The following is a 23,898-nucleotide window of genomic DNA, read 5'->3' as shown; positions in this document are numbered from 1 at the left end:
CAGCTCGTATTTGCAGCATTCAGCATCTGTAAAATAAAGAAACATAAATTGCATCCTTCTGCCTCCATATTCTGCTTCCTCCTAGAATATCACAATTACAAATGTGATTGATTTTATACAACAGTTAAGTTAATATTAAGAGACTTGTGTTTTAGGCACCATATTGCCAGTATTTGCTCAATTTCCTTAACAAAAATAATTCTAAACACAGCCACAGTGCTGTTTGACGTCTCTAAGCAACATGAAGTTGCTTTTCATATGTATATCTTATCACGTCCAACGGTTGTTCTGTTCGACCGTATTTAATAAGTGCCCTGCGAAGTGGACATCACCAGATATTCCGCCATGATTCCAGTTCAAAGTGAGCGTATATGTTCCATACAAAGGGCATTAAAGTGTGCGAGACTTGAATTATATATATATATATATATATATATATATATATATATATATATATATATATATATATATATATATATATATATATATATATATATATATATATATATATATATATATATATATATATATATATATATATATATATATATATATATATATATATATATATATATATATATATATATATATATATATATATATATATATATATATATATATATATATATATATATATATATATATATATATATATATATATATATATATATATATATATATATATATATATATATATATATATATATATATATATATATATATATATATATATATATATATATATATATATATATATATATATATATATATATATATATATATATATATATATATATATATATATATATATATATATATATATATATATATATATATATATATATATATATATATATATATATATATATATATATATATATATATATATATATATATATATATATATATATATATATATATATATATATATATATATATATATATATATATATATATATATATATATATATATATATATATATATATATATATATATATATATATATATATATATATATATATATATATATATATATATATATATATATATATATATATATATATATATATATATATATATATATATATATATATATATATATATATATATATATATATATATATATATATATATATATATATATATATATATATATATATATATATATATATATATATATATATATATATATATATATATATATATATATATATATATATATATATATATATATATATATATATATATATATATATATATATATATATATATATATATATATATATATATATATATATATATATATATATATATATATATATATATATATATATATATATATATATATATATATATATATATATATATATATATATATATATATATATATATATATATATATATATATATATATATATATATATATATATATATATATATATATATATATATATATATATATATATATATATATATATATATATATATATATATATATATATATATATATATATATATATATATATATATATATATATATATATATATATATATATATATATATATATATATATATATATATATATATATATATATATATATATATATATATATATATATATATATATATATATATATATATATATATATATATATATATATATATATATATATATATATATATATATATATATATATATATATATATATATATATATATATATATATATATATATATATATATATATATATATATATATATATATATATATATATATATATATATATATATATATATATATATATATATATATATATATATATATATATATATATATATATATATATATATATATATATATATTGTTACAGTTATTAATAATAAAGTTTCACTCACTGATTTCAGAAGATTTGCTGTGGTACTTTTATTTGGACATAATAAAATCACTATTATAACATCTGAAATCATATTTTGTAAAAGTTTACCACTTCTTACTGAGGTATCAGTTTTTGCAATCACACACAGTCAGAAAGTGTCAATTTGAAACATTTTAAAATTATAAGCAAAGTCCATTTGAGGTCAGCCTAAAAATTAATAGAAATATTAAAATAATAATAAAATTGAATAAATAACTTTGACAGGCAAAAGGTTTACAACTAGTTTACAAAAAGTATTTTGTTTAAAAATATATATTTTTGTAATTGTATAATTCAGCCTAATTGATTGATTGTGTGTGATTGTGGGCCTCAACAGAGAGGTCAGAGAGGTGGGTATGGGCCTCAACAGAGAGGTGAGAGAGGTGGGTATGGGCACCAGCAGAGAGGTCAGAGAGGTTGTCATGGGCCTCAAAAGAGAGGACAGAGAGGTTGTCATGGGCCTCAACAGAGAGAACAGAGAGGTCAGAGAGGTTGTCATGGGCCTCAACAGAGAGGTCAGAGAGGTTGTCATGGGCCTCAACAGAGAGAACAGAGAGGTCAGAGAGGTTGTCATGGGCCTCAACAGAGGTCAGAGAGGTGGGTATGGGCCTCAACAGAGAGAGGTCAGAGAGGTTGTCATGGGCCTCAACAGAGAGGTCAGAGAGGTTGTCATGGGCCTCAAAAGAGAGGACAGAGAGGTTGTCATGGGCCTCAACAGAGAGGTCAGAGAGGTTGTCATGGGCCTCAAAAGAGAGGACAGAGAGGTTGTCATGGGTCTCAACAGAGAGGTCAGAGAAGTTGTCATGGGCCTCAACAGAGAGGTCAGAGAGGTGGGTATGGGCCTCAACAGAGAGGTCAGAGAGGTTGTCATGGGCCTCAACAGAGAGGTCAGAGAGGTTGTCATGGGCCTCAACAGAGAGAGGTCAGAGAGGTTGTCATGGGCCTCAACAGAGAACAGAGAGGTCAGAGAGGTTGTCATGGGCCTCAACAGAGAGAACAGAGAGTGCAGAGAGGTTGTCATGGGCCTCAACAGAGAGGTCAGAGAGGTTGTCATGGGCCTCAACAGAGAGGTCAGAGAGGTTGTCATGGGCCTCAACAGAGAGGTCAGAGAGGTTGTCATGGGCCTCAACAGAGAGGTCAGAGAGGTGGGTATGGGCCTCAACAGAGAGGTCAGAGAGGTTGTCATGGGCCTCAACAGAGAGGTCAGAGAGGTTGTCATGGGCCTCAACAGAGAGAGGTCAGAGAGGTTGTCATGGGCCTCAACAGAGAACAGAGAGGTCAGAGAGGTTGTCATGGGCCTCAACAGAGAGAACAGAGAGTGCAGAGAGGTTGTCATGGGCCTCAACAGAGAGGTCAGAGAGGTTGTCATGGGCCTCAAAAGAGAGGACAGAGAGGTTGTCATGGGTCTCAACAGAGAGGTCAGAGAAGTTGTCATGGGCCTCAACAGAGAGGTCAGAGAGGTGGGTATGGGCCTCAACAGAGAGGTAAGAGAGGTTGTCATGGGCCTCAACAGAGAGGTCAGAGAGGTGGGTATGGGCCTCAACAGAGAGGTCAGAGAGGTTGTCATGGGCCTCAACAGAGAGGTCAGAGAGGTTGTCATGGGCCTCAACAGAGAGGACAGAGAGGTTGTCATGGGTCTCAACAGAGAGGTCAGAGAGGTTGTCATGGGCCTCAACAGAGAGGTCAGAGAGGTGGGTATGGGCCTCAACAGAGAGGTTGTCATGGGCCTCAACAGGGAGGTCAGAGAGGTGGGTATGGGCCTCAACAGAGAGGTCAGAGAGGTTGTCATGGGCCTCAACAGAGAGGTCAGAGAGGTTGTCATGGGCCTCAAAAGAGAGGACAGAGAGGTTGTCATGGGCCTCAACAGAGAGGTCAGAGAGGTGGGTATGGGCCTCAACAGAGGTTGTCATGGGCCTCAACAGGGAGGTCAGAGAGGTGGGTATGGGCCTCAACAGAGAGGTCAGAGAGGTTGTCATGGGCCTCAACAGAGAGGTCAGAGAGGTGGGTATGGGCCTCAACAGAGAGGTCAGAGAGGTTGTCATGGGTCTCAACAGAGAGGTGAGAGAGGTGGGTATGGACCTCAACAGAGAGGTCAGAGAGGTTGTCATGGGCCTCAACAGAGAGGTCAGAGAGGTTGTCATGGGCCTCAACAGAGAGGTGAGAGAGGTGGGTATGGACCTCAACAGAGAGGTCAGAGAGGTTGTCATGGGCCTCAACAGAGAGGTCAGAGAGGTTGTCATGGGCCTCAACAGAGAGGTCAGAGAGGTGGGTATGGGCACCAGTAGAGAGGTCAGAGAGGTGGGTATGGGCCTAAACAGAGAGGTCAGAGAGGTTGTCATGGGCCTCAACAGAGAGGTGGATATGGACACCAGCAGGTCAGATAGGTGAGAGAGATGGGCATGGGCAAAAGGATGGTGGTATAAACAACTACTCACTTAAATAATTATTAGGTGATAGAATAAATTATAGATCACAAAGTGAAGTATTTAGATGTTTAAATGACACAAGACTATTGAACAGGATTTAAGGAAATTTATATTTCTCTTAAATTGTATTTATTATTATTATTATTATTATTGTTTTATTTTTATTTATTTATTAATTTTTTTGTGAATCAGCTTTTCAGCAAGTAGTGTTCCATACTTGTATCCAGTAGGTGGCAGAAAAGGCACCTTATAGTTTGTTTGCCAAGCACCAGTTAAACAGCAGCAGAAGAAGAGTTTCATCATGAAAAAGAATTGAAGGAAGATGCATGTCTGCACCGCATGGCAAGTTAAAGTCTGTTTCATGTTCTGCTTTCCTGTAGCTCAAATAGTAGAGCATGGCGCTAGCAACGCCAAGATCATGGGTTCGATTCCCAGGGAAAGCAAGAGCTGATAAAATGTAAAAACTGTAACTTGAATGCAATGTAAGTCGCTTTGGATAAAAGCGTCTGCCAAATGCATAAATGTAAATGTTCTAATGTTTATATTCTACTCATCTGGAGATAAAAAGAACATCAGATGCAATATTAAGGTCTCATTAGGGGTGTGCAGCGGAGCCATTATTTGTATCTGTATCTGTGACAATCTGAAAATTATTTGTATCTGTATCTGTATTCGGATAGATCCGGAAGTGGGCGTGGCTTAAACCGGAAGTTCATCAAATTACATGAAGATACCATTTTAAATGCAAATCTGTTTGATTTGTATTTCTCATTTAACAAATATGCCTTGTATAACAAAATAAAGTATTTTTTAATTAAATTTATAACTTTGTAAATATCTTCTATTTAAAACTTTATCAAAAAGAAAAATAACTTTATTCTTCTTATTGTCCAGTGAAACTTTGTGTACAAATTTGACAAGAGGCAGAAAAAAAGAAGCTGGGAAAAGAAAAAAATAAATAAATAAAAAGAAATGGAAAGAAAGTATTCAGTAGCCTACTCATAGCAGAATGACAATAAAGCTCACTTGAACTTTAAGTAGATCATCTGTTGCGGGAGTCTGTGATCATTTACAAGTTTTTTATCAACAGAGCGCCACAAATCATTTGGACCCTCCAAAAGCCTTGATCAAACATCGCTTTTCTTCGTCTTGTATAATTAAATGTAATGCCATTCACGAAAAGGGCTAATGTAATGCTTTTACAGTTTGATTTAGAAAAGGTTTGAAGTTAGGACCGTTTTTAGGATATTTTTGTCGAGTTGATATAAATCCAGACAAAGCTCTGATTTCTGAGGGACGCGTATAGACCCCAACACTGCTATTGATTTGCGCTCGTTTCATTCAGACAGGCTATAGTTTACACTCATTCACTTTACACATCCAGGCCCATAGCCAGCTTTGAGGCCCAGACCTCCTTAAATGTTTCACTGTCAAAAATAAATTTTGAAAACATATGAAAAATTATTTAAAATCATGTCCCTGAATAAATTCAGATGGCTGACTCGCAGCAGCTGCGAAACGCAGGAGTGAAGTGCAGCCTCCGCTCTGCCATGTTGCCAGTTCTAGTTATTATAAGCGTCGCTGGACTTGTTTTAATACTTAATGTAACAGCGTTAATAAAGTAATTAGGGCATTAATAAAGTGGGAAGATGAAGGTTGAGGTTATAGATTCTGTATTCTATTTGCAAAATACAAGATTTAAACTTATTTTGCTGCATTTTTCAGGGGCTTGGTTTTGATTGTTTTTTTTTGTAGCAATATCTGGCTACACTGCTTCGCCGGTGGAGCGCGCGGATAGTTTATTGCTGAGGAGACCACATTCATTAGACAAACGCAATGATCACCATGATATTCTCTGTACGAAACTGTGTCAAACGCTATCAAAGCAGTACTAGTCATTATTATTGCACAAATCTTAACAACCGCAGACCTTACTAATGTAGTGCTGTTCCAGCAAACATGTGATTGTGTCTGTCGAATATTTGTTCTGTTATTCGGATAAATCCGTTATTCGTTTTGAAGCCATTATCCATGCCTTTCCGAATAAGGTATTCGGCTTCGGGCACATCCCTAGGTCTCATTTTGGTAATAAGCAGCCAATGAAGTAAGTTTTTTCCTTTAGATTATGTGTAATTGCTGGTGAGAGGTGGGCATGGGCACCAGCAGAGAGGTTGTCATGGGCCTCAACAGAGAGGTGAGAGAGGTTGTCATGGGCACCAGCAGAGAGGTCAGAGAGGTGGGTATGGGCACCAGCAGAGAGGTCAGAGAGGTTGTCATGGGCCTCAACAGAGAGGTCAGAGAGGTGGGCATGGGCACCAGCAGAGAGGTCAGAGAGGTTGTCATGGGCCTCAACAGAGAGGTGAGAGAGGTGGGCATGGGCCCCAACAGAGAGGTCAGAGAGGTGGGTATGGGCCTCAACAGAGAGGTCAGAGTGGTTGTCATGGGCCTCAACAGAGAGGTTGTCATTGGCCTCAACAGAGAGGTGAGAGAGGTGGGTATGGGCACCAGCAGAGAGGTTGTCATGGGCCTCAACAGAGAGGTCAGAGAGGTTGTCATGGGCCTCAACAGAGAGGTGAGAGAGGTGGGTATGGGCCTCAACAGAGAGGTCAGAGTGGTTGTCATGGGCCTCAACAGAGAGGTGAGAGAGGTGGGTATGGGCCTCAACAGAGAGGTCAGAGTGGTTGTCATGGGCCTCAACAGAGAGGTGAGAGAGGTGGGCATAGGCACCAGCAGAGGTCGGAGAGGTGGGTATGGGCACCAGCAGAGAGGTCAGAGAGGTTGTCATGGGCCTCAACAGAGAGGTGAGAGAGGTGGGCATGGGCACCAGCAGAGGTCAGAGAGGTGGGTATGGGCCTCAACAGAGAGGTCAGAGTGGTTGTCATGGGCCTCAACAGAGAGGTGAGAGAGGTGGGTATGGGCCTCAACAGAGAGGTCAGAGTGGTTGTCATGGGCCTCAACAGAGAGGTGAGAGAGGTTGTCATGGGCACCAGCAGAGAGGTCAGAGTGGTTGTCATGGGCACCAACAGAGAGGTGAGAGAGGTTGTCATGGGCACCAGCAGAGAGGTCAGAGAGGTGGGTATGGGCACCAGCAGAGAGGTCAGAGAGGTTGTCATGGGCCTCAACAGAGAGGTCAGAGAGGTGGGTATGGGCACCAGCAGAGAGGTCAGAGTGGTTGTCATGGGCCTCAACAGAGAGGTGAGAGAGGTGGGTATGGGCACCAACAGAGAGGTCAGAGAGGTTGTCATGGGCCTCAACAGAGAGGTGAGAGAGGTGGGCATGGGCACCAGCAGAGAGGTCAGAGAGGTTGTCATGGGCCTCAACAGAGAGGTGAGAGAGGTGGGTATGGGCCTCAACAGAGAGGTCAGAGTGGTTGTCGTGGGCCTCAACAGAGAGGTGAGAGAGGTGGGCATAGGCACCAGCAGAGAGGTCAGAGAGGTGCGTATGGGCCTCAACAGAGAGGTCAGAGAGGTGGGTATGGGCACCAGCAGAGAGGTCAGAGAGGTTGTCATGGGCCTCAACAGAGAGGTCAGAGAGGTGGGTATGGGCCTCAACAGAGAGGTGAGAGAGGTGGGTATGGGCCTCAACAGAGAGGTCAGAGAGGTTGTCATGGGCCTCAACAGAGAGGTCAGAGAGGTTGTCATGGGCCTCAACAGAGAGGTCAGAGAGGTGGGTATGGGCCTCAACAGAGAGGTTGTCATTGGCCTCAACAGAGAGGTCAGAGAGGTGGGTATGGGCCTCAACAGAGAGGTCAGAGAGGTTGTCATGGGCCTCAACAGAGAGGTCAGAGAGGTGGGTATGGGCCTCAACAGAGAGGTTGTCATTGGCCTCAACAGAGAGGTCAGAGAGGTGGGTATGGGCCTCAACAGAGAGGTGAGAGAGGTGGGTATGGGCCTCAACAGAGAGGTCAGAGAGGTTGTCATGGGCCTCAACAGAGAGGTCAGAGAGGTTGTCATGGGCCTCAACAGAGAGGTCAGAGAGGTGGGTATGGGCCTCAACAGAGAGGTTGTCATTGGCCTCAACAGAGAGGTCAGAGAGGTGGGTATGGGCCTCAACAGAGAGGTGAGAGAGGTGGGTATGGGCAAACATCAGAGATGTCAGAGAGGTGAGAGACGTTGGCATGCGTCCCAACAGAGAGGCCAGAGAGGTAAGAGATGTTGCAACAGACCCCAAACAGAGAGGTGAGAGAGGCTGCCATGGGCCTCAACAGAGAGGTGGGTATGGGCACCGTCAGAGAGGTTGTCATGGGCCTCAACAGAGAGGTCAGAGAGGTGGATATGGACACCAGCAGAGAGGTCAGATAGGTGAGAGAGATGGGCATGGGCAAAAGGATGGTGGTATAAACAACTACTCACTTAAATAATTATTAGGTGATAGAATAAATTATAGATTACAAAGTGAAGTATTTAGATGTTTAAATGACACAAGACTATTGAACAGGATTTAAGGAAATTTATATTTCTCTTAAATTGTATTTATTATTATTATTATTATTATTATTATTATTATTGTTTTATTTTTATTTATTTATTTAATTTTTTTGTGAATCAGCTTTTCAGCAAGTAGTGTTCCATACTTGTGTCCAGTAGGTGGCAGAAAAGGCACCTTATAGTTTGTTTGCCAACCACCAGTTAAACAGCAGCAGAAGAAGAGTTTCATCATGAAAAAGCATTGAGTGACTCAGGAAGATGCATGTCTTAGCATTCGGCCTGCTTTAAATCAGACACAGAGATGTAGTGCTGTAAGATCGCATGTATTTGAACTAATTAATCATTTATTTGAATTGGCGAGAGAGCGACAGAGAGAGAAATGAAAGTTGTGTGTGAACCTGCGTCTGTGAGTCTCTCTCTACAAGCAATGAGGCTTTGTTACTTCAAAAACAGTGATTTTACCCCCTCATTGCAGAGAAATAACGTTGCGAGTCAGTAGCCTATCGAAGCTACTTTACTAATAAAAGTTCCCGTGCTGTGTGTTCGCTGCGTGATCTCTGATATGTGTGTGCGTGCATCTATGAAAGAAGCGTAGCCTACTGCATATAGTTTTGGTTTAGCTACAAACCCGAGCCCGAGGCTATTCGTTAAACATTAACCCAAACCCGACCCCAAACACCCGAAAGTATTTGGGACCTGTCGGGCTCGGGTTGGGTAGCAGACTTATAACTTGAAGAGTCTTTGGCCACTCAAACTCTTCTTCTCAGCGTGCATTAGGACAATATAGACACACGTCCTCTTCCAGGTAGATTTTTAACATCTTTAGTTGATTGGAAATTCTTAATTATTGCCCTGATGGTGGAAATGGGGATGTTCAATGCTTTAACTCTTTTCTTACAGCCACTTTCTATTTTGTGATGCTCAGCAATCTTGTTCTGCACATCAGAACTATATTCAGTTTTACTCCTTGTGGTGGATGATTAAGGGTTCCTCATATTTATAATCCTGTAGAACAGGAAGTCATGGCTGGACAATTTCATGCTCCTAGTCACCCTGGTGTGCTAAAAATATAAATGTGAATGAGAATATACGTCAGAGATATTTTACTCATAAGAATTTCGGGGTGCCAATAATTGTGGCCAACATTCATTGGAGAAAAACATTTATTTCATCATGAGATTTTCTCCCCAGTTTCAATTGTTTTGCTTCAATGATAGGTTAGAATTTAGTGATTTTTTTTTTTTTTTTGAGTGAAAGATCAAAAGGATAAACAGTGCAGCTTTATTTTCACAGCCGCCTTTGCTCATATTTATCAAGGGTGCCAATATTAGTGGAGGGGCACTATATTCTGCAAAACAGAGTCAGAAAGTCAGTTTTCATGTTCTCAGTGTCTCCAGACCTGCACACAAGTAATCTGTAAACAGGAAAGGGTTCATGAGTCAGAGACAAAATCAGTCACAACATTCTGAATGCTCAGTTACAGACAAACCTACTCTGGCTCTCGCATATTTTTGAGCAGTATGGTTTTAAAAAAGGCTGTGTGTGTCTGATCATGGTGGTTTCTCACACATGCTCTGTTCTGTGGTTTCCTGTGCTTCTGCTTTTTCTGCTCTTGGCCTCCTTTATTTCAGCTAAAACTCTCTTGTGAAATGATAATCAGTGATGAAAAGAAACTCTTCATGTTTTGTCTCTCCTGCTAAACTCCAGTATATTTGTTCTGTTTCAGTGACCTTTTTTTCTTCTGTTTGAACTGCTTCACTTTCATCAATCATTTTATTTGTAAAGTGACTCCTGAATGCGATATTTGAACACATTCAACTACAGCACCAGCCATTCACTTCTGCTCAGTTCAATTCAGATTTATTTCTATAGCACTTTTCACAGTTTGTATGGTTTCAAAGCAGATTGACAGATGATGCATGTAAAAAAAAAAAAAAAAAAAATGAAAATGAAAAGAAAAAGTGAAGAAACAAGGTACCCCCTTGTTTCTTCACTTTTTTTTATTTTGTGAATATAATAACTACCACCAAAACATGAAAGAAAACACATGTATAGTCTTCAGTCAATTTCAATTGTTTAGCTTCAATGATAGGTTAGAATTTTATTTTTTTGAGTGAAAGATCAAATGGATAAACAATGCAGATTTATTTTCACTGCCGCCTTTGCTCATATTTATCAAGGGTGCCAATATTAGTGGAGGGCACTGTACAGCCTTCACACATACATACATACATGCATACATATATACAGTATGTGTGTATATATATATATATATGGTGGCAGGATACATGTATTCGTACCGAACCGTCACGGTACGGACATCTCGGTTCAGTGCATGAAGCCTTACAACGAATACAGGCAATTCACCCCCAATCCAGAAGGGGGCGCCTTATACATTATACCAGCAGAATCAACGCTGTTTGATAACCACCAGCACCTGCAGAAGAACAGCGAATGCCATGAGTTGCACACTTGAAAACAAAGCCCCCCAGACAGTGACCATGTCCTGATTCTGAATGCGTCTGTCACATAGACTGACAAGGGAGTATACTTTAAAGGCTTGCGCACTCAACTGTTTGCGAAATGGGGCTTTGTGCTCGTGTATCCTACCTCTCTCATTCGGCACAAATCCAAATATTCCGTAATATTTCCATATTTGCCATATGTAACATATCTGAATGCTGAACTATTATTTATTTGTTGTGAAACTGATTCAAACAGAGATTTCATTGAGTCTCAGACTCGGTCATTTGATCTGAGCATCAGATTCATAAACAGCTCAATCAGTTATTTCTAGACGCAATATTTATATTTCATTAAACATTGTTGATCGGCAAGAAGCTTTTACATCCATTTACTTAAACAACTGATCCTTTAACCTCTAGAACTGAAATAGAAAAGCAACAGAACAGTGATGGAGCTTCACATCTGTACAAATGAACAGAGATTGTTACTGTTTGAAAATCACTAAAATCTCTTACAGGACGATGAACAGGCAGAGAAGATCAGCTGAAGACTAAAAACAGAAGACAAAAAAAAAGACTATAAACATGTCAACCCCTGATACCGCAGGTGAAAATCACAGTCACATCGTTGTTTAAAATGATTCTAAAATAACATTTTCATTCAATTCTGGCAATAAAATATAAATTTCTTGAAGCACTTTATATACATTCAGTGACAATATACATCATATCTAAGGACTTAAATTTCTTTTCACATTTTTAGTGAAAATTATCAAAATTCTTTTCATCTCATCAACAAACTCAAAACATATTTATCCTGAAGTGACTTCTAAGCATCTCAGACTTTCACTTAGACCAGTTTTGCTGCTTTAATAATTTGTTCAAAGATGTTTCCTGTTGGGTCCTGAAATATAATGTAGGACTTTTGTTTCTTGCAGTGATTGTTGCCCACAATGTTCCTCGCAGGAGAAGACAGAGCAAAAATTTGCCTCCTACTCGTAAGTCTTCATCTACATAAATAAATGAAGTGATGTGTGGAAAACATGGGCAGTTTATCTGCATCACAACACAAGTGATTAAATCTCCTGGTGGATTCTGGTCATTTTGATCCATGGCATCCTGGCACCACAACATGTTACATATCACACAAGATATGTGTTACTGTATGATGTGAGGACTGTGAATACTGAATGTCTGTTTTGACTCTTCGCAGTGAGGATTGTTCTTCTGGGTTCGAGCGTGTCAGAAAACAGTCTGGTGGGGAACTTCATATTAGGACGAGCAGCGTTTGACAGTGAAGCTCCTCCAGATGTTGTAGAGAGAGTCGGAGGAAGACTGAAGGACAGACACGTGACCGTCATCAACAGTCCTCAGCTGCTCCAGACGAACATCTCAGATCATCAGATCACACAGACAGTGAGAGAGTGTGTGAATCTGTCTGATCCAGGACCTCATGTGATCGTACTGCTCCTCAAACATGATCCGTGTTCAGCAGAAGATCAGGAGTGTGTGGAGAAGGTGCTGCGCTCTTTCTCTGAGAGCGTTTATCAACACACCATGGTGCTCAGCACACAAGAGCCCACAGAAACCAGTGACATCCTACAGAACATCATCCAGAAATGTGCAAACAGACACTTCGGTCTCCAGAGCAGCAGCTCTCCTGATGATCTTCTGCAGACGCTTGAAGACATTGAGAAGATGAATGATGGACGTTATCTGGACTGTGCTGAAGCTTCACAGTGTTTCATGATGGAGCAACAGACCACAGAGAGACGTGAGTGTGATGATGCTTGAAGTTCCTAGTAGTGTATCACGCTGCCAAAATACTGACTTCAATACGATACTCGACTAAAATATCTGGATACTACTACTGGACCAATACTAAGATAAAATCATAGAACAACAGGAAAAGTTTTAACTTTGTTATTAATAATAATAACACAGATGCAAGTAATACATTTTATTTCTTCCCAAATTCTGTTTTATTTTCTCCAAGTTTTTATTTTTTCCATTTTAATTTTTCTGGATTCTGTTTTTTTCCATTTTAATTTTTCTAGACTCTATTTTAATGGTTACATTAAGAAATGTTAATAAAAAAGCATATCTAATTAATTATAATCATGAACCTTACACACTTTAACAGCAATTTAAGTTTAACAAAAGGCCCTATGAAATAATTTTTTCTTTTCAAATTCAGTTTTATTTTTATCAAATTCTTTATTCAAATATCTGAATCTGTTTTCCATCCATTTTCTGGATTCAGTTTTAATGCTTTACATTTTAATAATCAAAGCATGTCTAATTATTATTTTATAAAGGTTAATTAGATTTAATAATTAATGTATTATATTATAGAATATAGAAACTGATGAAATATGAAGAAATGAAAAAGAAAACTGACTCACTAGAGACACATTTACTGTCACAAGGTAAGAAAATTAGTTTGGTATTAAACTACACAGCATGTTTTAATTGATTTTTTACTCCAGTTTACTCCAACATGCCCACTAGACCCAATCCCCTCACACCTTCTCCAAGCAATCTCCCCTACACTATTACCAACACTCACACACATCATCAACACATCTCTCCTCACAGGCACCTTCCCCACTGCATTCAAGCAGGTTCGGGTAAAAAACCTACATAAAACACTTCTCTGATAGAAAACTACAGACCTGTCTCTCTCCTTCCATTCATAGAGAAAACACTCGAACGAGTTGTTTTCAACCAGGTCTAATTATGTCTTTCACAGAACAACAAAACTGGACAATAACCAGTCAGGTTTCAGGAGTGGCCATTCAACTGAGACTGTGCTACTGTCAGCCCCGGAAGCCTTAAGCAAAAACACTCACGTGCTGCCTTCTCTTCTGTTGACTAATAGCTTCTCCCAAGTTACTGTATGACAGTGACCGAGCAGTTTAAATACTCTTCAGTCGCTGTGGCCGCCTTCTAATTAGGACAGCCAGTAGCCTATAGCAGGGCAATTGCTCAAATCGAAACTACAGTTCGCACTTAAGTGCAGGAAGAGAGCAATGCAAGTAGAAATAGCCAGAAAACGAAATATTCCTACCTAGCAGCAAGTAATAATTTAAACAACAGATCTACAAACAGAGCATTAAGCAAAAACACTCACGTGCTGCCGTCTCTTCTGCTGACTAATCGCTTCTCCCCACAAAACCAAGCTAATAAAACAAGCATACAGCACACCTCTTTTATGTTACAGAATTACATTTTGGGAAGAAAAAACAACTATGTTTTAAAACTGATGCATCTCCTCTCTTACAGGTTCATCAGAGAATGAAGAAGAGCTGAGGATTGTGCTGCTGGGAAAAAGTGGAGCCGGGAAAAGTGCAACTGGAAACACAATCTTAGGAAGAGAAGCGTTTACAGCAGAGACATCTCATGAGTCTGTTACTGAAGAGTGTCAGAGACAGACATCTGAAATCAACGGGCGACGTGTTACTGTGATCGACACTCCAGGACTGTTTGATACTGAACTCAGTAACGAGGAGATCCAGAGAGAAATAACTAACTGCATCCACATGATCCTGCCTGGACCACATGTGTTTCTCTTACTGATTCCTCTGGGACGATTCACTCAAGAAGAGGAGACATCAGTGAAGATCATCCAAGAGACGTTTGGTGAAAACTCATTAATGTACACCATGGTGCTCTTCACCAGAGGAGACTTTCTGAAGAAGAAAACCATCGATCAGTGTTTGGGAAAACCTGGATCTCCTCTGATGAAGCTGATTGAAGCGTGTGGAAACAGATATCATGTGTTCAATAATAATCAGACTGAAGACCGAACACAGGTGACTGATCTACTGCAGAAGATAGACAACATGCTGAAAACAAACGGAGGAAGTTACTACTCGTGTAAGATGTTCAGACAGATGGAGAGAGAAAAACAAGAACAACAGATGAAGATCCTGATGGACAGAGTCAGAGAAAGAGAAGAAGAGATAGAAGAAGAGAAAGAGAGAATGAAGATGATGATGGAGGAAGAACGACAGAATCAGGACAAAGAGAGAAAGAAGAGAAGAGAAGAAGAGTTTAATGAGAGAGAAAAGCGATATAAAAGAGAAATGAAGGAGAAAGAGAGAGAAATGCAACATGAGATGAAGAGAGAACGAGAGGAATGGGAGAAACAGAAACGAGAGGAAAATACTAGAAGAGAAGAAGAGGACAAGAAAATAGAGAAAGACAAACAGATTCAGAGTGAAATGGGGGGAATAATCAGAGAGAAAGAGAGAATAGAAAGAGAGAGACGAGAACAACTAGAGGATTCAGAGAAGAGACTGAAAGAAGAGAGAAAGATGAGAGAAGATCAACAGAAGACTCTTGAAGAGAAACTAAAGCTCCTTGAAGAACAGCATGAAGAAGAACTGAAGAGAAGACGAGTGGAGTGGAGAGAGGGATATGAACGAGAGAAAGAGGAGATGATGAAGAAGATCTGCTCTGAAACTGATCCTTCACTGCAGGTGAGTCTTCAAGACTTTCATGATTGTTCTGTTAGTAATCACACTTTTATTTTTAATAATATCCCACAAAAACTCAATAGACAACTCAATTGTCAAAAACAGACAATTAAGTTATTTTCACTGAATGATGTTGATTTACCTCCAAAAGGTCACAGCTTACAGGAAACTGGAGACTGAATACAGGAAGTGGTCCTGGAGGCTTCACAGAGCCATGATAGAAACTGAGAACAAACTACACAACAAAATAGAAAATGATGAAATTCATGAGGTTAATGATACTGATCTTCACAGAGAACTGAAGAAGACAAGTGAAGAAGTGAAAAAAAACAATGTCTGAATTCATTGAGAAAAGCAGTGACAAATAAATACTGATTCAGTGGAAAACATCAGTTAAGATCAAAATTAAAGAGCTTCAGGAAAACATAGTGAGAGAAACAAAGAGGAAATTAAATGAGATTATTCAAGAGATGGGCTACAACAGCAGCTGCATTCAACAACTCACAGATTACATCAAAGCAAGAGTAACAGAACATGAGGAAGGACGAGTGAGATATGTGTTCAAGACTGAATTCTTCATGGATTTGGTTCTTTACATCTGTGAGAGAGCAAACTAAATGTTCACCTACCAACACAAACTGTTCAAAGATGCCAATGTTCCTGTTATATACACTGAAAAGAAGAGAAAAGAGTACTATAGTGTTTTAGACTTAGACTTTATTGTCCCTTTAGGGAAATTCTTCTTCACAGCATCATTCAGTTCCACATACAGTGCCACCATGACACAACAACATGCCATAAGTATTACACATCTACATGTCAAAACTACATTAGCAAAGTCTGCCCTATATCAACGTCCGTATCCTGGCCTATTCAGCGAGGCCTTTTATTCAAGGCCTCTATAACAGCCGGAATTAACCTTTTCCTGAAGCTAGCCCTTTCACACCTTGGTACCCTATATCTGTGTCTTGAAGGCAGTAAGGTGAGATATCAGTTTAATGGGTGTGTAATGTCCTGCTCAATTGAAGTCGTGTGATGACCCTGTTATTTAAGTCCGTCAAGTTTGATGTGGGTAGACCTAGAGCTATGGTGGTTATACAAGTGAGTTTGGCCTTATTCTTGACAGATAGCATGACAAAAAAACAGGTAGAACGATATAAAAGAATAGACTGAATCATGCTCTGATGCAGCAGCAAAAGAAGATGAGGAGCAACATAATGGGAGCAGGCCTTCAGCACCCTTGCTGGGGGTCTTGCCCAGCTTACATCGACTAAGTTGGTGCCATACCTCCTCCTCTGAAAAGGGGACTGGCTCAACTGCTTCCAACAGAGATGCACACTCATCAGTGTATTCAATTCTTTTGTAAAAGGACTCTGGATCTGTTATTACACTGATATTGGATTTGGATTCATATCCCGTAATGATTTTAACCTTCTGAAATGCCTGCTTGGTTTTCATATTGGCAAATTCAGAGTCCAGTTTATCCTTGAATTTCAATTTTGCCCTGTAAACTTTCCTGTTTGCTAATTTAAGGCTTTCCCAATTCTTGAGCCTAAATGCTTTGTTTTTCTTAAATACTGTCATGGGTCTGCATCAGCTGTGTTTTTCTTTTTTTTTTTTGTCTTTGTGAGATCATCTGTCAGAAACTCAGAGCTCATTGAGCAGAGCGTCTACAAGAAGACTGCCAGAGAGTTAGCAGATGAAATGAGATCAAACTGTCCATCACTGAATGGAAACAGATCAAATCTGGAGAAACACATCCTGAAGAGACTGGCAGAAGAGGATGGTTTTGACAAATACATGAACTACATTAAAACTCCCAGAGATCACTTCAAGAGTTTCATCAGAGATGAAGTCAGTCGGTACATCACTGATCAGTTCAGTATCAGTGTTTTATCCAGGATGAAGAAGAACATTAAACTCCTGCAGCAGAAGATCATGAGAGCAGCTCATCAATCTACTGAACATGTTCAGCTGAACAGAGATGTTGGTTTGTGGTTGAAGAGTTTCACACAGCAGCTCTCAGATGAGCTGATCTTCTCTGAAAGAGACCTCAGTGGAGTCAATCATGATGATGTTGATGATTTCAGCCTCCTAGATGTGATAAAGAGAGAGCTTCCTGCAGTCATTTCTGATATCAGCATTCATTTCAATGACTTTCAATGGAAGTTGGATTACAAGGACAGACGAGGTGTGCTTCTGATCGATCTCTTCTCTCAGTGTTGTTGGGTTCAGTGTCCGTTCTGTAAAGCTGTCTGCACCAACACCACAGAAAACCATGAAGGAGATCACAGTGTTGCTTTCCACCATATTAATGGACTCAGTGGGTTCTATTACAGTGAAAAACAAAATCGTTGTACAGAGTTTTGCTCATCTATAGTGATAAGTTCAAGATCTTTTCAACCTGATGAGTGGATTCCATTTAAAGATTACAGAAGAGCACGAGGAGTTCATGCGAAGTGGAGCATCGGCCCTGATCTCTCCGATCTGCCGTACTGGCAGCGGTTTGTGTGCAGATTCCAGAAAGATCTGGAAAAATACTACAATAAAACTGAGGGGATGATCAGTGAGATACCAGCTGAACGGAGAAAGCTCACAAAACAAGATGCAGTTGAGAGTTTGGATAAATACTATTAAAATTTATGAACAAACAGAGCAAAATACCACCCTTTAAGACACTTATTTACAAAATATAAATATGCAGTTCCAAGGGCTTCCATGCACTTCAATCCATTTTTATGTAAGAAATTGTAGCGAGGAAAGTTGTATTCATAATAAAACAGATTTTATTCATTGTACCTGGCAAACCTTAACGCTAAGTAGAAGTAATGATGTCCTGTAGAGTCTGAGTTGAAGTAGATTCCACGAACAAATATTAACAACAAATAAACAAAATTCAGAAAATAATCTTCTAATACATCCGTTTATCTTATTTGGGTGGCATTACATTGTGTATTCCAGGTATACATTGCTGATTAACAAGATTGATCTGAAGCGTTTCTATACTACAATAGACAGGAATGTCTGAATGACATGGTCAGTTGTGAGTCTGTTGATTGTATGATCATCAACTTCATTTACATTTTCTTAATAAAGTCTTCAACAACATTCAGCCCAAATTCAATATTATTTTCTACTCAATAAAATTTGAATTAATTTACTGGAAAATAAAATAAAATTATGAATTTTGAACATATTAGATGTTTAGGTATGCTTAGGTGCTTATGATTAGTTGGAAAATGTTGGTTGTCTTCATTACATAAAACGAATGTAAAAAAAACAAACAAAAAAAAATTGTTATATTACCGAATCTACATAATGTGTTTACTGCCATTATTTAAATCTGTATAGTAAACATCATCTGTGTGCATCTGTTCTGGCCTTCAGTACATGACAAAAAGAGAAACATTCTGGTTCGTTCACTCTAAAATGAAAATTAAGTCATCATTTACTAAAACAGGGACCATATTTATCAAAATGTGCTGATTTAATCTTAGAGTGTGTTTGCACTAAAAAACCAAGCCAATGTTCAGATTCATAAAAACAGTCTTTGACATTTGACATACACACTTTTCCTTGTGACAGAGAGTCTGCAGGTGTTTGGAAATCACAATAATAATAAATCCCTGTTAGCATAATTACACAGCATTAAAGTTCAGTTATCCAGTATACATTGGTTCCGCATGTGTAACTTATTTTATCTGGCTATAAAATGAGTTGTAATGCAAAAATAGATTTCACTTGTGGAAAAGAGACAAATGCATCCGTGTGTACGTTTGTTATTTGTGAGTATTTTTAAGAAATTATCTTAGATGAAATGTGGTATGGTTTCTACACAAATGAGGGCCCTGCTGTTTTGTTCTAATGCCACATGTTAATTTTTATTTTATTTATTTTTTTTTAAGACCACAAAATGAGAATTGGAAAAAAACAAAACAAAAAAACATCAAGGATCAAGCTTCAAAACAAAGATGGTCTCATGCAACCCGTGCCATACTCGAAGGGTTCTTGGGGCATATGATGGCGTTTGGTAAACAAAACAAAATTAAATGTATTATCCTGATGTTGGTATTTCATGTCATATTTTTATGAATCTTTTTTATTAATTTCTCATAACTTTCTTTTTTGAACTTTTAATGAACTGCTTTGCTAATATTTCAATTTAATTACGTTTTTAATTTTTGCAATTAAAAAATATATAACACCTTTCCTCACTTTGTGCATGACAATACTCATCAAAATACTCAGTAAACAGTTTGTCTGCTAATAGATAAATGTGATTTCCAATCAAAAGTATATCACTTATTTGACAAAAGACTGGCCTATATATATATATATATATATATATATATATATTATTTTGCACTTCAAATAACTAGTGCAGCTCTGTATTCAATACTTGAACCAAACTGCTTGAGAAAACAATTGTGAACGCACATCCATTGATCTGCTCAGTTTCAGATTCCTGCAGTCAGTTAGATTCATCAGATCTGACAGCCATCAGTGTCCCATCATCAGATTCAGGATCTCTGAGAGAAACACATCAAAGTGATCACAAGTGATTTCGTCCAGGACTCGTAAAATCAAAATTCCTTGCTTACAGCATTCATCAGGACTTGCTCTTCCAGCTTTACCCAGAAACAACAACATTCTAGTTTCTGATTGGCTGGTAGGTGTCATTTAACTCTGTATAACTCGGCACAGAACTTCTCTGTATGGTATGCCTGCGCCTCATCCATAATTGTATACAGCAGGACAAGTTATCGTTCTTGGTGTGAACTTTAGGGCTGCACGATAAATCGTGATTAGGCAGAAGCTGCGATTGCCATCCGTATCTTTCAGTGAAGCACGGTTCTGTGATCAGCAGTAAATCTCCATCCGAAGGCCAGAGGGCGCTCTCGTGAGGAAACTCAAATACGCCCCGCAGAAGAAATCCAGGAAATGCCCATCGCTTCCTTTTTTAACTCCTTGCTAAAAATTAAATGATTTTTCCCCTTTATTGATGAGTTGCACTGCCAAAGAATGGGTCTATTGTAATAGTTTAATTAATACTATTATTTTAAGAAAATATATTATTTTCTCACCTTGAAAATGTTGTTACCTTGACTGACAACAAGCTGCACTTTCATAATCTAATCACAAAACTGATAATAAACATCATTTGATAACACTCATAATAAACAGAATCAGACCGACAACATGCCAAAAAATAAAATATACCTGTCTGGATCTTACAAACAAATAAATAAACAAGCCACTCAACAGAATATGGGGCTTAAAATGAGAAAATATATATTTTTTATTTATGTATTAATAATATATGACTTGTTTGTTTATTTACAGAAATGTATGCTATATACTATCATTTAAATTAGATAGCTTTCAGCCTTATAAGACAGAAAAGAATGTAGAATATAAAGGACAAGCATACATAACAGTTCTTTAAAAAAGCCTTGCTAAAATAAATAAATAAAAATAAATATGATTTTTAAACATTTTATACTGATAATAAACAACATCAGACTGATAATATGCCAAAACAATGTTGTATACCTGCATATATATATATATATATATATATATGCTGCTGTGCTTTTTTGTTTTAATGTACTTTATGAATATTTGTAATGTACACAATATATAATACATTACATTTTTCTAGATATCAAAGAGTGTACATGTGTGTATATACTGAAAAAAGCAGCTTTATAATATACTAGTAGTGTAATGCGAATGCATTTAATAAGCTGCAATACAATTGAAATGTACTTGAAGCATATTAAAATGATGCTTCAAATACACTCTAACTGTAGTTCATGAAGTATTAAAAGTACATTTTAAATGTATTTTAAGAAATACACTTAAATTGCACTAAATATACTTAAAGTGGTTCCATTTTAACACAATTTCAATATTAAATATATTGCAAATAGATTAAAATTGAACTTAAACATCTTGAAATACACTTAATATACTTAAAGTTGTTTCAAAATATGCACTTAATATAGTATAGTTTAAATATATTTAGTGTGTCTGAAAAAGCACAATTTAAATATATTTCTTTTTCACCTGGGTAGATATGATCCTTGTGAAACTGGGAATACGTATGAGACAAAACACTAGCAAGAGGATACGCATTGCGCGCAGACGTGGCAAGCGTAGAATGCGTCTGGTTTATAAAGGTACACGGTAATGATTAAGTGAACTTGATTGGCTGGGAACATAGATTTGAATGAACCAATTAGGGCGCCAATAGAGTTTCATGGCTGAACTACTCATTTTTTTCATGTTCAGGTCAGCGTTTGCATCTACTAAAATGGCGCTCTTCAGTTTCTCTAGAGCCACTTTGACTTCTCCTTTCACCGTTCTTTTGTCCTCATCTGAAGAAACTTGTCTGTCAAACACAAAGCAGGCATCTGCTCCGTACAGTATCCCTGTTACTACATGTGTGGCTGTCATTAACATCATCAGGAATATTTTCAGAAGTCAACTGATTCACGGTCAGTTCTTTAAACTCGCTGGATGAATGATTTAAGCATATAAAGCTGAAGCCCACAAACAACAACAACAACAAAAAAGACATTCTAAACTTACTGGTCAGTGATCGACTAATGAGCTTCGGTTGATGGATTAAAACATAAGTAACAGGCTGGATGTACATTAACCTTACATCTTAACACCTCTTTTTTTTTTTTACAAAGCAGATCATAAATCATATATTTTGTCTATAGCCTATAAAACAGCTTCATAAATAGGAAGATTTCAATACATGAGAATTCTGAATGGGATTTTTTTTAGCGAGCCATTAAATGACTCGAGACTTGACTCAGACTCCAAGTTAATGACTTGTGAACATCTTTGGTTGATGATCAGGAAAATAACCTAAATGAACAAAATGCTGTCATTCTGCAATTCTCCATCCGATTTACAATGCTGCGAGCAAGTTCAAAAACTTGCGTACGTGAGCTGAGACCAGACGTGAGATTTGGTATCGCACAGGAATTACACTTCGGCCGATAGTGAATCCACGGACACAAACTCGTCAGTTCTGAACTTACTCAGAGGGTGCAGAGTGGTTATAATACCTTTAAGTGAGCTGCGCCTGCATACTCATAACAAAAAGTGTATTTTTTCCTATAACCACGAGAGCTACACCGTGTTAAGCCAGCGACAGACAGAAATCAGAAGCCCCTAATGATGTTCCCCATGATTCATCCGTCAGTGCTTTGGTGTGATCTGTCCTGAACGCATATTTGCAGAAATACCACTACACATTAATCTACTTGAAAAATGATTTCTGAAGAGATCAGAATAAGTAAAATATAACATTTTATTATCAGCCAGGTGAATATGTATTATGCTAATTGCATAGCCAATTCAAGGATGTCAAATCATATCAATACAAAACATCAAATTCTCAAAGATTAATCTAAGAGTAAAAGATGCATTCCAGACCTTAGAAAATACATAGTATAGAGACACACCACACTATTGGCTTATTCTGGCTACAGAATCGCAAAGTAGTGTTTTAACAAAGAAATGTTTAAATCACTTGTAAAAACATAAAAGAGCATTTGGTGTTTTTGGTTCTCGTGCTCCAGGGTCGCACCTGGATGAAGATGGATAAATATTCCCGCAGACCCCTAAAAGGAGTCACACCCCCTTCTCTGCAGAACACAATTCTACAAAAGTTTTTCAATATTTCTCATAATATAAATGACTATTTTGAAATTGAGACCAGTTTACCAGTCGCACAGAGACCTTTAAAATTATACCAAACATTAAGGGGAAAAAACAACAGGTTCACAAGCTACATGATATGAGGTATATACGTATTCTTAATGAACTTTAAGTGAAACCTTTTGTGGAAAAGAGAGAGAGGAAGAGGGGGTGGGGGGGGGAGAAGGAAGTCGTAAATGAACAAAGGGAGTGGTGGTCCGACCGAGTGGTGCTATTTGTTCTCTTTGGAGATCTCTTCTCCAGGTTAGTTTTATGGCTTTATTGCATGGCATCTGTCTTTGCGAGAGTTAAGTAAAACCTATTTGTTTTTTTACAATGCATCATAATGGCAACAAAAAAGAGAAAATGTTATTTTAGGAAAGACAAAAAATAAAAAATAATAAATTCATGTGGTTTTAGATTTTTATTTGTTCATTATTTATTTTGTTGGATTTGATCAGA

The 23,898-nt window shown here is 37.4% G+C and overlaps 1 protein-coding gene across 1 annotated transcript; it reads left to right on the top strand.

The window, feature by feature from the left end:
- Nucleotides 1-10,849: 10,849 nt before the first annotated feature.
- Nucleotides 10,850-16,072, top strand: LOC131536166 (GTPase IMAP family member 8-like). The gene is made up of 5 exons (XM_058768910.1): nt 10,850-11,843; nt 12,175-12,234; nt 12,450-13,010; nt 14,522-15,720; nt 15,869-16,072. Exons 1-5 carry the CDS (start codon nt 11,822-11,824, stop codon nt 16,055-16,057), a joined length of 2,031 nt encoding a protein of 676 aa, XP_058624893.1. The 5' UTR covers nt 10,850-11,821; the 3' UTR covers nt 16,058-16,072.
- The last annotated feature ends 7,826 nt before the right edge of the window (nt 16,073-23,898 follow it).

The sequence above is a fragment of the Onychostoma macrolepis genome, chromosome 03 (genome assembly GCF_012432095.1).
Source record: "Onychostoma macrolepis isolate SWU-2019 chromosome 03, ASM1243209v1, whole genome shotgun sequence".
Lineage (NCBI taxonomy): Eukaryota > Metazoa > Chordata > Actinopteri > Cypriniformes > Cyprinidae > Onychostoma > Onychostoma macrolepis.
The sequence above is the reverse complement of the archived record's forward strand: the minus strand, read 5'-3'. Positions and strand labels throughout refer to the sequence as shown.